This window comes from Jaculus jaculus, chromosome 1 (assembly GCF_020740685.1).
Source record: "Jaculus jaculus isolate mJacJac1 chromosome 1, mJacJac1.mat.Y.cur, whole genome shotgun sequence".
NCBI lineage: Eukaryota > Metazoa > Chordata > Mammalia > Rodentia > Dipodidae > Jaculus > Jaculus jaculus.
Genome location: NC_059102.1, coordinates 270518574 through 270532831, shown reverse-complemented (window position 1 = coordinate 270532831; position 14258 = coordinate 270518574). Strand labels below are relative to the sequence as shown.

Genomic DNA, 14258 nt, shown 5'->3' with positions numbered 1-14258 from the left:
TTATATGACCTATTGTGTCTGGCTCTGTCTTTAAAGTGCAGTTCTGGTTTTGCAAGGTTCACCTACAATATGCAATGTTTCCAGGACCACTACATGGCAGCAGGAATCAGTGCTTTACTCCTTGTTAAGGCTGAGTAATATTATATGTATGTCCTCTGCCAAATTTTATCTATCCACTGATCTGCTGATAGATATTTGGTTGTTTCTGCCTTTGGCTATCATGAATAATGCTGCCATTCCCATCAATGTGTAAGTTCGTGGGTTTACCTGTTTTCTATTCTCTTGGGTATATGCCTAAAAGTGGAATCAGTGGACCTCATGGAAAGTCTGCATTAATGTTCTGAGGAAATGCCCCATGTGTTTCATAGCATCTGCATCATTTTGTATTCTATTTGTATTCTTACCAACCAGGTAGGCAGACTGTACTTTCTCCACATCCTCATCAACATGTATTGTTTCCTATTGTTTTACTTAATAAGCCATCGTAGTGAATGTATCACATTACTGTGGTTTTTGTGTGTGTGTGTGTGTGTGTGTGTGTGTGTGTATGTTTGAATGTGTGCAGTTGTGTGTGTGTGCATGTGTGTGTATGTATGTGTGACAGAGAACAACCTTAAGGGTCATTCCTCAGAAATACTGTCCACCTTTGTATGTTTTCTTTTTTTCTTTTTGCAACAAATTCTCTCATTTGCTTGTAGTTCATCAAGTAGACTTGGCTTTAGAGTGATCCCCAGGGATCTGCCCATCTCTGTCTTTCCAATACTGGGATTACTGGTATGCATCACAACAGTTGGTATTTTTCAATTGGTTTGGGGGATATAACTTAGGATTAGGAGGCAATCCTTTTACCAAGTAAGCTATCTCCAATTTCCTTCTTGTATATGTGCATATGCATATGGGCATACATGTGTGCATGGGTGTGGGTGCATGTGCACATTTGTGGGGGTGCATGTGGAGACCAGAGGTCAATGTCAAATATCTTCCTCAATCACGTTCCACCTTAACTTTTTAAAAATATTTTATATTTATTTATTTATTTACTTGACAGAGAAAGAGAGAGAGAATGAGAGTGTCAGGGCCTCCAGCCACTGCAAATGAACTCACGATGCATGTGTCCCCTTGTGCATCTGGCTAACATGGGTCCTGGGGAATCAAATCTGGGTCCTTTGGCTTTTTAGGCAAATGCCTTAACTGCTAAGCCATCCCTCTAACCCCACCTTAACTTTTAAGACAGAGTCTCCCACTGAACCTGGAGCTCACTGACTTAACTAGACTAGCTAGCCCACAGACCCCAAGGGATCCTCTGTCTCTGCTTCCCCAGCCCTGAGATGATAAGCTAGTACTGAGGTGCCAGGCTCATGGGTGTTGGGAATCCATACTGGGGTTCTTATACTTGCTTGGCAAGCACTTTATGCCTGGGGCTGTATCCTCAGCCCTTCCTCAGGGTTTTGATTTCTAATGGTTGTGTTTTTAAAAGCCCTCCTGTGATTCTCATATAGTTGAAGCTTAGCAGAGTGGCCCAGGAGCTGGTAGCACTGACATTGTACAGGAACTAGTGATAGAAACGCAGACTCCTAGGCTCTTCCCAGACTAACTCTGACATGTGTTCTAACAGGGTCCTCAGAGACTCCCTGGAGTATTTGCATGTCTGAGAAACACTAGTGTGGGAAAGAGCCCCAAATTGCTAAGGCTGTCCAATCATCATTTCAACTGAGCAGAGTTTAAGTTTGTGGTTTTTGTTTTTTGTCTTTTGAGGATTCTCTCCTGTTTATTTGTTGTTTGTTGAGGTAGGCAGCACTTGCTCTAGCATAGGCTGGCCCGCAACTCATGGATATCTTCATGTACTGGAATTTTAAGGATGAGCCATCACGGCTGACTTTTGAGTTTGTGCTGTTATGATCCCTGCTTGCCTGATATGTTCTGGTTTAATAGGCTGGAAATGAGAGAAGAACACAGACCTTGGGGCCTAACAGATAGATCCACCTTCAGTTCAAGGCCTGAGTCCATTGCTTGGAGTCCAGGCTGGCGAATTCATGATCTAAAACAGGAGTTACTACTTGCATCCTGCAGAAGTTAGATGAAATGACTTTGAGATTGTAAAGGTCTAACATGACTCAGACTGGAGAAGTTCACTCAGTTTTGCTCTTTCCTTTCCTTTGCTCCACAATATCTCTGAAAAGTGTTGGGGAAGAAAATATCAGTCTTAGGTCTTGACACACCACTGAGCAGCAGAGGAACAGCCAGATGATTTTTCCAAACACTTCCTGTAAGGCAAGCCAGCTCATAAGTAATCTAGGCATGACACCACAGTCAATGGTAGTCTGAGCAAATTACACCTTGAACTGTACTCGTAGTGCTAGACTGGAACCTTGAACCCTAACCAGGTCTCGTTGACTTATAAACTCATAAGACCCTCCCAGACTGTTTACTTGGGTGTGAGGTCAATTTAATGTGTCTTAAATAGTTTGATGCAGTTTCAGTGATTCTTACCTCAGTAGAGGTGTGTCTTAAACCAGGATATTGTGATTTGGGTATGATTTATTCTCCAAAGTTTTAGGTTCTGGAAACCTATTCCCTAGTGTAATGTATTATGCTAGTGGAATCTCTAAGAGCTGATATCTAGAGGAAAGCAATCAGGTCCTGCAGATTCAACCATCATGAGCAGAAGCATAGATTAATACTGTCTCTAAGAAGGGGGTAAGCTGGGTTGTTAAAGGTGAGTTATGCTGTCTTGGCTCACCCTTTTGTACACATGGCTATTCCCTTCTTCTCTGATATGTTGTGACACTATACAGGTGGGGGTCAGGGGCATGTGCCAACACTGGAAACACAGCTGGAAAGAGACCTGAATGGCAACTCCAAGGAGATTCTCCAAAGCCAAGGAGGATCCTGGGAAACCCCAGTGTGAAAATTTCTGTGCAAGAAAGCAGGAGCTGATAGCTCATGCACAGGCATTGTTGATGGAAAAGGGGACCACCAGGTTGCTCTTTGAAATGGAGAGACACAAGTCATCAAATATTCAATCTTGATTCAACTGTACTAAAGCTGTATAAAGCTAAGAACCATGTCATGGTCAGCACCAGTGAGTGACCAAAGGCTTTCCCAGTGCATGAAGAGGAAGGCAACTGCCTTTTAAGCTTACAGAAAACAGCAGAGGGCTGGGTTCAGAGAAGGTTGAAATGAGTGTCCTGAAAAGCTGGCATTACTTGTAACATGAGCTTTTCTGTTCAAATCTAGGAAGATTATGTGTTGTCAGTCATAGTATGAAGACACTTAAGAATCCTAAATCCCCAGCAATGTATATAGTAATTAATAAATGGTAGATCAGAGTTTGTGCACAAAAGGGTTTGAAAGGAGAGAAAGGTTCTGGTGGAGTAAAGCCAATAGTCCTGACTCATCCTGACCCAGACCTGCCTTCTTGCACCTCACTTTCTCGTATAGCCAACAAAGACTGCGGTGAGCCACATCTTGTGACAGCCACCCACCCTACGAACATGTTCCGTGATGCTGTCTCACCTCCCATACTGCTGACATTCACCAGCCTCCCTTTGGACTTCCTAAGCAGAGGTAAAAATGCCTTCGTGACCTCCACTGCTCCAAAGTAGTTCACGGCCATGCACTTCTTATAATCCGTCATGGGAATGAGTTCCCCATCAATTGGCAAGTGGAAGATTCCAGCATTATTGACCACAGCCCACAGTCCTGGGGGCAGAAAGCAACAGTTACGAAGAAGGGCAAGACTGCAGTGGATGGGGAGTTTCCACAGGCCACGCTCTAGAATCAGGAAACACACCCCCCCCACACACATAACAAACCTCTGAGGTGGAACACAAACTCCCCAGCCTCAGTCCCAATAAATGCCCAAACTTCCCTACTGTGGGATGTTGTGTGGTGGACAAATGTGTATGATACTAAGCAATGGTTTGGAAGGTTTGCTTCTTTTGCTTAAAGCTTCTCTCCTATAGCCAGAAAACTATCTTCCCAGCCCCATTCTCAGAATTTTAAATACTACTACTCCAGAGAAATGAAATCAGGCTCATCTCTGTCACAGCAGGTGGTGGTTCCAAGCCTCTCTGCCCAATGCACACTTTAGACATGTCAACACACAGCATAGGAATAGCCTAGAACCGATGCCATCAAACCTTTTCTGTAAAAGGCTCTTGTGCACATGAGCTCTCTCTCTCTCTCTCTCTCTCACACACACACATACACATGACTTTTGTGCTTTTGATATGAAATGTTCCCCAAAATCTCCTCAGTGAGCTCCCCAACATAATGTTCATAGGTGGGACTTTGGAGAAGTGATTGGATAATGAGGACCTGTGATTATTATGAGGACTAATTGATGTGTTTATAATTGAATGGGTTGTTGGAAAGTGGTAGAAACTGTGAAAGAAGGGACTTAGTTGGAGGAAGTGGGTAACTGAGAACTGTACCTTTGAGGGGCTTATCTTGCCTCTGAGCCATTACCTCTCACCCTTTGCTTCATGTTTGCCAAAAAGTGAGCTGCTTTGCTCCACCACAGGTGCCTCTTCACAGCCAAACATGGGTAAAGAAGCACTGGAGCCAGGTGACCATGAATTGAAATCATGCGCTCAAATAAATTGTATTTCCTTTTAAATTGTCCTTCTCTGGCATTTACCACAATGACAAAAAAAAGTCGAACATAAATGCCAAGTCAGAAATGTTTTAGCTTTCTAGGTCCTGTGGCCTCAACTTGGCCATCATGGAACCACAGACCATATGCAAATGAATAGGAGAGTCTACACTCTTGTGAGATTCTATTCACATTTAAATGTCATATAATTTTCAAGCATCGAAAAATATTCCAGGGCTAGGGAGGTGATTCAATTGGTAAAGTGCTTGTCCCACAAGCATGAGAATCTGAGTTCAGATCTCTAGCACCCATGTGAAAATGCCACACACGGTAGTCTACACCTGGAGTCTCAGCACTGGACAGGTGCAGACAGGAAATCTCTGGTGCTTACAGTTAGCTAGACTAGCTGAATTGGTGAGCCCCAGGTTCAGGGAAAGACCTGTCTCAAAATAAAAATGACGAGTAATTGAAGAAAATACCTTAAGTGGTCCTCTGGCCTGCACACACATGTGAGCCCAACACCCATACAAATTTGCATACATGCATTTGTGTACACTACACAGGTACACACATGCAAAAAAATCCTGGTATTGGGAAGGCAGAGACAGGATACCTGGCGACTGCTGACTAGCTACTCTAGACGAATTGTTAAGTTATAGGTTCACCAAGTGAGTCTGCCCAAAAAATAAGGCAGATAGCAATTGAGGAAAGATTTCTGATGTGAACCTCTGATCTCCACACACAAATATGTTACCACAAACACACACACATACACATATGCTTGCAAAAACAAAAGACTAGAAAGTGGAAGTGCCTAAGGCCTCCATGTAAAATCTCCAAAAGAAGCTAACACAGGTGGAAGCAGAACAAAAAGTAAAATCTGAATCCCAATGACATTGCCTAAGTGCCTGGGTACAGCCATGCCTGAGATCAAATAACATAAGCAAATATACTCCTTTCTTGCTTCAGCAGTCTTGAAGTAGGTTGTGTCACTTTTATCTGACAGAATCCTTCTATGTCCACAGTTCTTGTTTTCGCAGAACATGGTAGCGATGAGCAGGGAGAGATGAGCAGATATTTACAGTAGCATAGTGATGTGGTTAGAAGCAAGGCATAAAAGAGATGTGAATAATACAGCCTGACTTACCAGGAATGTCATGTTGGGGGAGGACTGGGTGAGAGGGCCTGCCCTGGAAGTAGTACCTATAATAAAGACTTTGGAAGACCAAGGCAAGAGTCCCAGGCAAAGGGAGGGGAGATGAGAGGTGAAATTCAAGGGAGAGGAAGTTAGTTGCACACAGGTGGTAAAAACCATTCTGTTGTGGAAAAACTCCAGAGTTTACCAAGGTGACCCACAGGTATCACCGAGTAAGGGTCTGGCAGAGGCCATTACCCCAAGAAGCATCTATTGATTGTTAAGGTGGTTGGAGTGTGTCTATGGCAGATGGAGAACCATGGAGCCAGCCAGTGAGCCACCCACAGCATTGTAAGATGTGCACATTGCAAACATCATGCTCCATTTGGAAAGCTACAGGTCAACACAAGTCAGCTGGCAGCAAGTCTTCTTGGTGGTGCCCATGTAGATGCTTCTGAACCCTGCACTAAGCCATAGCTTCTGTGACATGGGGGAGGGGGCTAAATGACAAAAGTCTGGGAGGCAGAATTGACAGGATTCAGGATCAACAGGATAGATGGATCAAGGGTAAGCTGAGGGTGTCAGGGATTTAGAAACGACTGGGTAGATGTCAAGCTAGTGCCTTCAGTTTGGAACATAGGAGAGGAAGTTCATTTGCAATCTGGTGTCTAGGGGCAGGGGGCGAAGTGGTCATCTTTTGACAAGTTTACATTGAACCTCTGGGACATAAGTGGAAATGTCTGGTAGACAATTTGATATGTTTAAAGCCTGATGTGGCAAAGAACATCCAGGTGAACAGCATGGCTCTGGAAGCCATGGATATGAATTAATTTTCCAGCCTTAGCCAAACATTAACATGACCTATGGAGCCTTAAAAACAAAACACAACCACGAATCCAGGTATGGTGATGCATGCCTGTAATCCCAGCCCTCAGGAGGCAGGGAATCCGCAGTTCCAGATCACCCTCCACCATGCAGTGAGTTTAAGGCCAGTCTGTACTACATGAGATTTCTGTCTCAAAATAAAACTGCTGATGCCAAAGACTCTCTCCTAAGGATACTGCTGTAATTAAACTTTGAGCTAGAGGCATCCAAGCATGGGAGACACCAGGGTATGAAATCTATGTAGTCACACAGAGCTGGGAGTTCAGAGGACCCCCCCCCCCATATTTGCTCAACCCTCTGCTGTCACCATCGTGAAGTTCTGAATCATTTCTTTGACAAGAAGCCCTAATTTTCATTCCATTTTGTGTATCATACCTTGGGCCCAAGCAAAGGTTATGTTCAAACCCTCCCCCAGTATGCAGTTACACGGAGAGTCACTGGTATATGGACAGAGCAAACGGGCTGAACGCTTCAGGGTAGTTTTAGAAGCATTCACATTTGGTGGGGAGACAAAGAGTCCCATCCAGGAAAAGGAGAGAATAGTAAGAGAACTAGGAGGGAGGGCGTGGGGAGTCTAAGGACTTCAAAGCTAAGGAGGGGAGTGTTGTACATATGTTGGAATGTTCTAGAGAAGGGAAGGCCTCACTCTTCAAGACAGTAGTTATGACTTTTGCCAAGCAGGTAAGGAGGCATGGGGAGAGCCAATATCTATACATCTGGACTTGAAGAAATGAAAACAGGATGACAGAGTCCCAGGGAGTGGGCTACAAAGTGAAAGAGTAGACAGGGCAGTGATGAAAGGACACCCATGAGCACAAAACTGTTGTCTAAGCTGGAGGAGTCTAATGAGGGTTGCATAGCTGGAGGAAAGGAACAAGCTGAGCTTGGAAGAGTGAGTCATGAGAGGGTGGACAAGACGCGGGAGAATCTGGAGTGGGATGGGGAATGTTACAAGTTCTGCGAGGATAGGACCCACCTCTGAGTCATGTCTAACATCTTTGTGTTGAGGTCAACCAACTGGAATGAGAGATGGGCATTGAAGACTGGGACAAAGGGGACCCATGGGTGAGGAAGCCAGGGCAGTACCTTTGTCCTTTATCCTTTCTATGACTTTGCTGTGAGCATCCTTTATCTCCTCTGGCTTGGTGACGTCCATCTGGAGCACTGAGAGACGCTCTGAGCAGCTTTTTCGCAACTCCTCTGCCCCGGAGCCCTTTTCATCCAGGACTCCAGCGAACACTGTGAAGCCCAATTTGTCCAAGTGCTTGGCCAAAGCATGGCCAAAACCAGAGTCAGAACCTGCAGAGAGCCAAGGCAATACACAGTGAGCCCAAACCAGTGCAGCACAGGAAGTGACTTCATAAGCAGTTAGACTGGCTGACAGAGAGACCCAGTGACCTTCCTGTCTCCACCTCACGCAGTGCTAGGATTAGAAGTATGTGCACTCATACTTGGACTTTTGCATGTGTGTTTGTTTGGTTTGGTTTTTTGTGAGGTAGGTTCTCACTCTAGTCCAGGTTTACCTGGAATTCACGACAGTCTCAGGGTGGCCTCGAACTCATGGCAACCCTCCTAAGTGTTGGGAATAAAGGCATGCACCAACACGCCCAGCTTGCACTTGGTTTATTTATGGGGGTGCTAGTTCTCAAACTCAGTTCCTCATGCTTGCACAGCAAGTACTCTTACCTGTCAAACCATCTCTGCTGCCCTATTTATTTACTTATTTAATTATTTACTTATTTCAAACAGGATTTTATTATGTAACTCAGGCTGACAACAAATTCAGTGATACTCCTGCCTTACCTCATGAACACAGGAATTACAAGTTATTTGCCACTACAGCCAACTGTTTTTCTTAATTTTTTGGTGTGTACATACATGTGGCTCATGTGTGTGCACAGATATGTGTCCCATGTGCACACATGTGAAGGCCAGAGGGGGACTTTATTTCCTTGAGCCAGGGTCTCTCTTCAGGGTCCTGAAGCTTGAATTTTTCAGTTAGGCTGGCACTGAGCCCTGGCAATCCTCCTGTCCTTGCTCCTCTCAGTGCTGGGGTTATAGGTTTGCGTAGCCATGCCAGGCTTCTTTTTGTTTTGTTTTTGTTTTGTCTTTGTTTTTGTTTTGTTTTTGTGTTTGAGGCAGGGCCTCACTCCAACGCAGGGTGACCTGGAATTCACTATGTAGCCTCAGGCTGGCCTGTCACTCACAGTGATCCTCCTATCTCTGCCTCCTGAGTACTGGGATCAAAGGCATGTGCCACCACTCCCAGATTTTTACATGGGTGCTGAGAATCAAGCCCAAGTCCTCACACTTGAGTAGTAAGTGCTCTTGCCCGTTGAGTCATTTCCCCACTCCACTTTTTTGTAATTTTTAAAATTTATTTTCTTTTTTAATTAATTATTTATTTATTTGAGAGAAAGAGGGAGAGAGAGAGAAAGTGGGCGCACCAGGGCCTCTAGCCACTGCATATGAATTCTGGATGCATGTGTCCCCTGTGCATCTGGCTTATGTGGGGCCTGGAGAATTGAACCAGGGTCCTTAGGCTTTGTAGGTAAATGCCTTAACTGCTAAACCATCTCTCCAGCATTATCTATTTATTTTCTTTTAAAAAAATTGTTTATTTTTATTTATTTATTTGAGAGCAACAGACAGAGAGAGAGAAAGAGGCACAGAGAGAGAGAGAGAGAGAGAGAGAGAGAGAGAGAGAGAGAGAGGGAGAGGAGAGTGGGCACGCCAGGGCTTCTAGCCACTGCAAACGAACTCCAGATGTGTGTGCCCCTTGTGCATCTGGCTAACATGGGTCCTGGGGAATTGAGCCTTGAACCAGGGTCCTTAAGCTTCACAAGCAAGTACTTAACCACTAAGCAACCTCTCCAGCCCTATCTATTTATTTTCAAGGAGAAGGAGAGAGAAAGGGCATGCCAGGACCTCTAGCTATTGCAAATGAACTCCAGATGCAAGTGCCACTTTGTGCATCTGGCTTTATGTGAATACTGGAGAATTGAACTTGAGGCAACTTTGCAGGCAAGCACCTTAAACACTAAGCCATCTCTCCAGCCCCCACTCTTTTTTTTGAGACAAAGTCTCACTCTGTAACTGAGGCTTTTCCCCTACAACTCATTATTTAGCCCAGGGTGGCCTCAAGCTGATGGCAATTCACCTGCTACAGCCACCCAAGTTATAAGATTATAGCAATAATATAAAAAATCCAGGTTGTAAAGTTTCCATCTTTGCTACAAGAAAGTGCATACTCTTCTTGTATGATTCTTGAATGAACAGAAGATGCTCTGGGAAGTGTTTGTTATAATAAAATCAAAAAAAAAATTATGTGACATTTTGATTTTTTTTAAATCAATCTCTGGGCCACACTATAACATGTAACGGTTACCATGCCTATCTGGAAATGGCAATGGGAAATCATTTTGCATAGGCTGTGCCATGAAACATCTCCCTACAGGCATGCCTATCTGGAAATGGCAATGGGAAATCATTTTGCATAGGCTGTGCCATGAAACATCTCCCTACAGGCCTTGAGGAATCTCTTGTGCTAAGAGGCAAAGCCTCAAAGGGCCACCTCTCCATGGTGTCCACAGAAGATGTAGACTGGCTTTCACGGTGCATGGCTGCATTGAGTTTCTGGTACCTTGAGTGGTCTCCTTCACACACATGCCTTGAAAGACCATGCATCTTCATTTATAAGCCCCCTTCTTTTCAAATTAATTTTGCATGTTGCCTAGATTCCACCTTCCCCTTACTGCATGCTAATGCTAAAACTAGCTGTTGCTGCTTTGAAAAATAGCCTGGTACTTTCTTAGGAAGTCCCACATAGTGTTATTAGATGACCTAGCAACTTTACTCCCAGGTACAATAGATCCTGGCACAGAGGAAATGTGATAGGTAAGCTCTAAAGTCCACGATGAACTCCACTCGAGCACTGTGACACTGGAAACTGGCCAAGGTTAAGAAATCCTCTTGCCCTTTGTGTTCTTGGAAATGGCTTACTGATCCCTTCAGTGGTACGGGACCCATAGCTGGAGCTGGGAAACAAGTCATAACTGTATTCAAACATAAGCTCACTCTCCAATATCAAGCTACCATCAATCATGGGCTATAAGAGGGCCTACATGTATTAAATTCTCTATAAAAAAGTAAGGGTTATCTCATTTGTCCTGGTGCTAACTTACTCTCCATTGGAAAATATGCTTCTCTTTTTCAGATAGATGTAGATCCCAAGGAGAGAGCCACCCCATCATACCTCAAAAGGGCCCTGAATGAAACTAAGAAAAATTGGCAAAACAAGCAAGGGTAGTGTTTTCCTGATGAACCAGATACCAGCACAAGGGGGAAGGAGAACAACACAGAGAAAAATCAACTCGTACCAAATCAGAGAGCCAGAGCCTCAGAGGCCCCCAACACCTCATCACTGAAGCAGACCACAAATGAACCCTTTTTGCAGAAGAGGGAGCGGAAAGAATGTCAGAGCCACATGTTGGGTCATGATATGCAGTGACATTTATCTTGTGGTTAACTCCACAATGCACTACCCATATACCTCAACAAGGAGGGGCCAATGGGGAGGGGGTAGGTCATGGATGAGCCTAATAATGGTACCAAACTGACTGTATTTGCCAAATACAAAACTAATTAATAAAAAATTAAATAAAAGAAAGAAAATAGAACCCCTCCCCACTTCTATCTGGTCATGGTGATATAGTCTTATAATTTGAGCAATTTGAGAGGCTAAGGGCATAGGATTGAGACTTCAAGGCCCGCCTAAGGCTACAAAGTAAGCACAAAGATCGCCTGGGAAACTAGTGAGACTCTGAAAACAGAAATTGAGAAGAGGGCTGGATATGCAGCCCTTGCATAGATCTGCAAACCTAGGCAATCCTCTATACCCTACTCAGCAATTCTCCAGTGGGTTGAGATGAGACTGGCAGGCATCTCCCTTGCTCACTTAGGACAAGGCCAGACCCAAAGTCTCCAAATCCCTTCTTTGTCTCATTACTGATTAGATTGGCCCATGCATCAGTTGCACAACCAGACTTTGGTAAAATTCTCTCCTTCCCCACATCTCAGGTCCTGGCCCATCCTCAGTCTAAGTGACCAGGTCACTCCTTCCTTACATTTCCCCCCCACACCACAGCTGGGATGGCTTTGGGATCCCATCAGTCTAATGCAAATGCACCTGGTCCTCTCACTTCCAAACACCCATGTTTTCTCAGCCTTGTTTACTCCTCCATAGAAAAACAAAATCCTTTTGGCCTCATCCTTGAAGTGCATGTAGACCCTACAGCCAGTAATTCTCCCTACTGCTCTTATCTTTCCCTGACCCATGCATTCCTACAGGAATACTGTAGAATAATGTCCCTAGCATGAAGGCTCATTTAGATTGGCCAGAGCTGCAGCTGGCCCCAAGGTAAAGATCATCCGCTTATACTCAGCTGTGAGGCAGCACAGCACAGAGGCACTGGCGCCAGCCCCCTCTGAGCTCCTGCTATGCAGCCCGACTTCCTGGTGGGGCTCTAGGTCTACAGAATGGGCCCCGTAGTGGAGTGGAATGGGCTGATTCCAGGCAATGACTCTGGAAGCCTAGCTTTAAAATAATCCAGGCATGGTGGCATAAGCCTTCAAACCCAACAATAGTATTGCTGTGACTTTCAGGCCAGTCTGAGCTGCACAGTGAGTTCAGGACAGCCTAGGCTACAGAGAAAGACCCTGTCTCAAAAATAAAGCCAAATCCAGGGTACCAGGTAAAAGAGTACCAGCCAGGAGAGAGAGAGAGTTCAGTTGGTAAAGTGTATACTTTGCAAGGATAAGCACCTGAGCTCTATTCTCAGAACCCACAGAACAGGAAGCCAAGCGAGGTGGTGCCTGCTGTATGTAACCCCAGGGCCTGAGAGGCAGAGACAGGAGGCTCTCCAGCACTTGTTGGCCAGACAGTCTAACCTACTTAGTGATCGCCAGGCCAATGAAAGACTGTCTCAAATAGAGTTGGATGGGCTGGAGAGATGGCATAGAGGTTAAAGCTCTCGCCTGCAAAGCCTAAGGACCCAGGTTCAATTCCCCGGTACCCACATAAATCCAGATGCACAAGGTGGTGCATGTATCTGGGGTTCTTTTGCAGTGACTAGAGGCTCTGGTGCACTTATTCTCTCTCTCTCTCTCTCTCTCTCTCTCTCTCTCTCTCTCTCTTTCTCTGAAATAAAGAAATAAAATACTTTTTAATAACTCAAATAGAGGTAGATGACAACTGAGAGCACCTGAGGTTGTCTTCTGGCCTACACACACACACACACACCAACACACACATCAAAACAAAAAATAGTGACACTGCCTTCTTTTTGTTGTTCTGGCCCTTTGGTGTATAATGTTCGTGGACGGAGACTGCTTCTAGGGCCAGACCGCTGGGCATCATGTGTGAGAATCAGGCTGCCTGGCTGCTTCTTCTAAATATGAGCCTTGGGGGGAAACGTACAGAACCACATGAAACCTCCACTTCCTCATAGAGAAAGTGGGGCTCTAATCATACCCCCCCTCCGAGGCTGACCTGGGAAATGAGGGAGACTGTTCCTCACAAGACCTGGCATATCCTGAAAGGCCACGAGCGGCATGGTAGCTTGGATCCTGACTTGCAGTGGCGGGGACCAGGCTGTACTGGACCTGGTATACTTTAAGGCTGGGAGGTTGTGTGGAGTTTAGGAGACCTTGGGAAAGCGTGAAGTTGAAGAGCCACACCCTGTTGAAATAAGATAACTCCTGAGGCCCTGAAGCCCAGAAACAAGGCCAGGACCTGGGAAGACAGAGAGATTTCATAAGAGTTGAGCAACAGCAGCTGCTGAGGTGTCATTCCAAGCTGTGTTACGTGCTGATCCAGCACCAGCAGGCCTCACTTACAGCCACCCTGCGACGTAGACGGCCTTATTGTCTCCAGGTTACAGGGAGGAGACCAAGGCCCAGAAAGTTTCCTCTCTCAGCTAGGCACAGCAGAGGTAGTCTGGATGCAGACAGGGTTGGGGAAAGAAACACCTAAAGTAGGAAATACTAAAGCCCTTCAGAGTACTGCGATTAGCACAGATCATGTATTGAACTAATGGCATTCAAAGGGGCTTTGCTGTCTCTGGTGTTGAGGCTGCGTCACTCAGAATGAGTGCTCAGTAAACCAACGAGCCTTGTAGAGTCAGATGCCTCGCTCAACAGAAGGAGAGTGAGGGCCTTTGCAATCATTCCCTCTCTAATGGTCAAGAAACCTATGAAGTCAGAGCAAGCACTGCATACCAGAGTCTCATCTGTGCAAGAAGACAGTGAGTTTGAAATAGTGCCTAACTGTAAAAATGTTGATTAATAAAAAGAAAAGAAAAACAAAAACTGATGCAGAGCCTGGTAGTGCGATGCAGAGCCGGGCATGCCTGTAATCCCCGCAGAGGGTCTTAGTAAATATGATTCCAGCCTTGTCTACTCAGCAAGTTCCAGGCCAGTGAGGAGTAACTAGGAGGGCCTCACCTCGAAACAAAACAGACAAAGAATAACGATATGCCAAATAGAAACATGAAAATTATTGCGAATCTTTAACACTTAAGAATTGTACAGTTTCGGGGCAGGCCCGGTGGTACAGACCTGTCTTCCCAGCTACTCCGGAGA

The 14258-nt window shown here is 45.1% G+C and overlaps 1 protein-coding gene across 2 annotated transcripts in view; it reads right to left on the bottom strand.

Annotated features, from left to right (window-relative positions):
- The window catches only part of Hsd17b2 (hydroxysteroid 17-beta dehydrogenase 2), a 63916-nt gene that overhangs the window by 21705 nt on the left and 27953 nt on the right, over positions 1-14258 (bottom strand). The window contains exons 2-3 of one of the 2 annotated variants that reach the window (XM_004659481.2): positions 7704-7916; positions 3517-3702 (exon numbers count right to left, since the gene is read on the bottom strand). In XM_004659481.2, the coding sequence (XP_004659538.1) occupies positions 3517-3702; positions 7704-7916 (399 nt within the window). The remainder of the gene's footprint in view (positions 1-3516; positions 3703-7703; positions 7917-14258) is intronic. The other variant, XM_045140852.1, reaches the window with a different exon arrangement.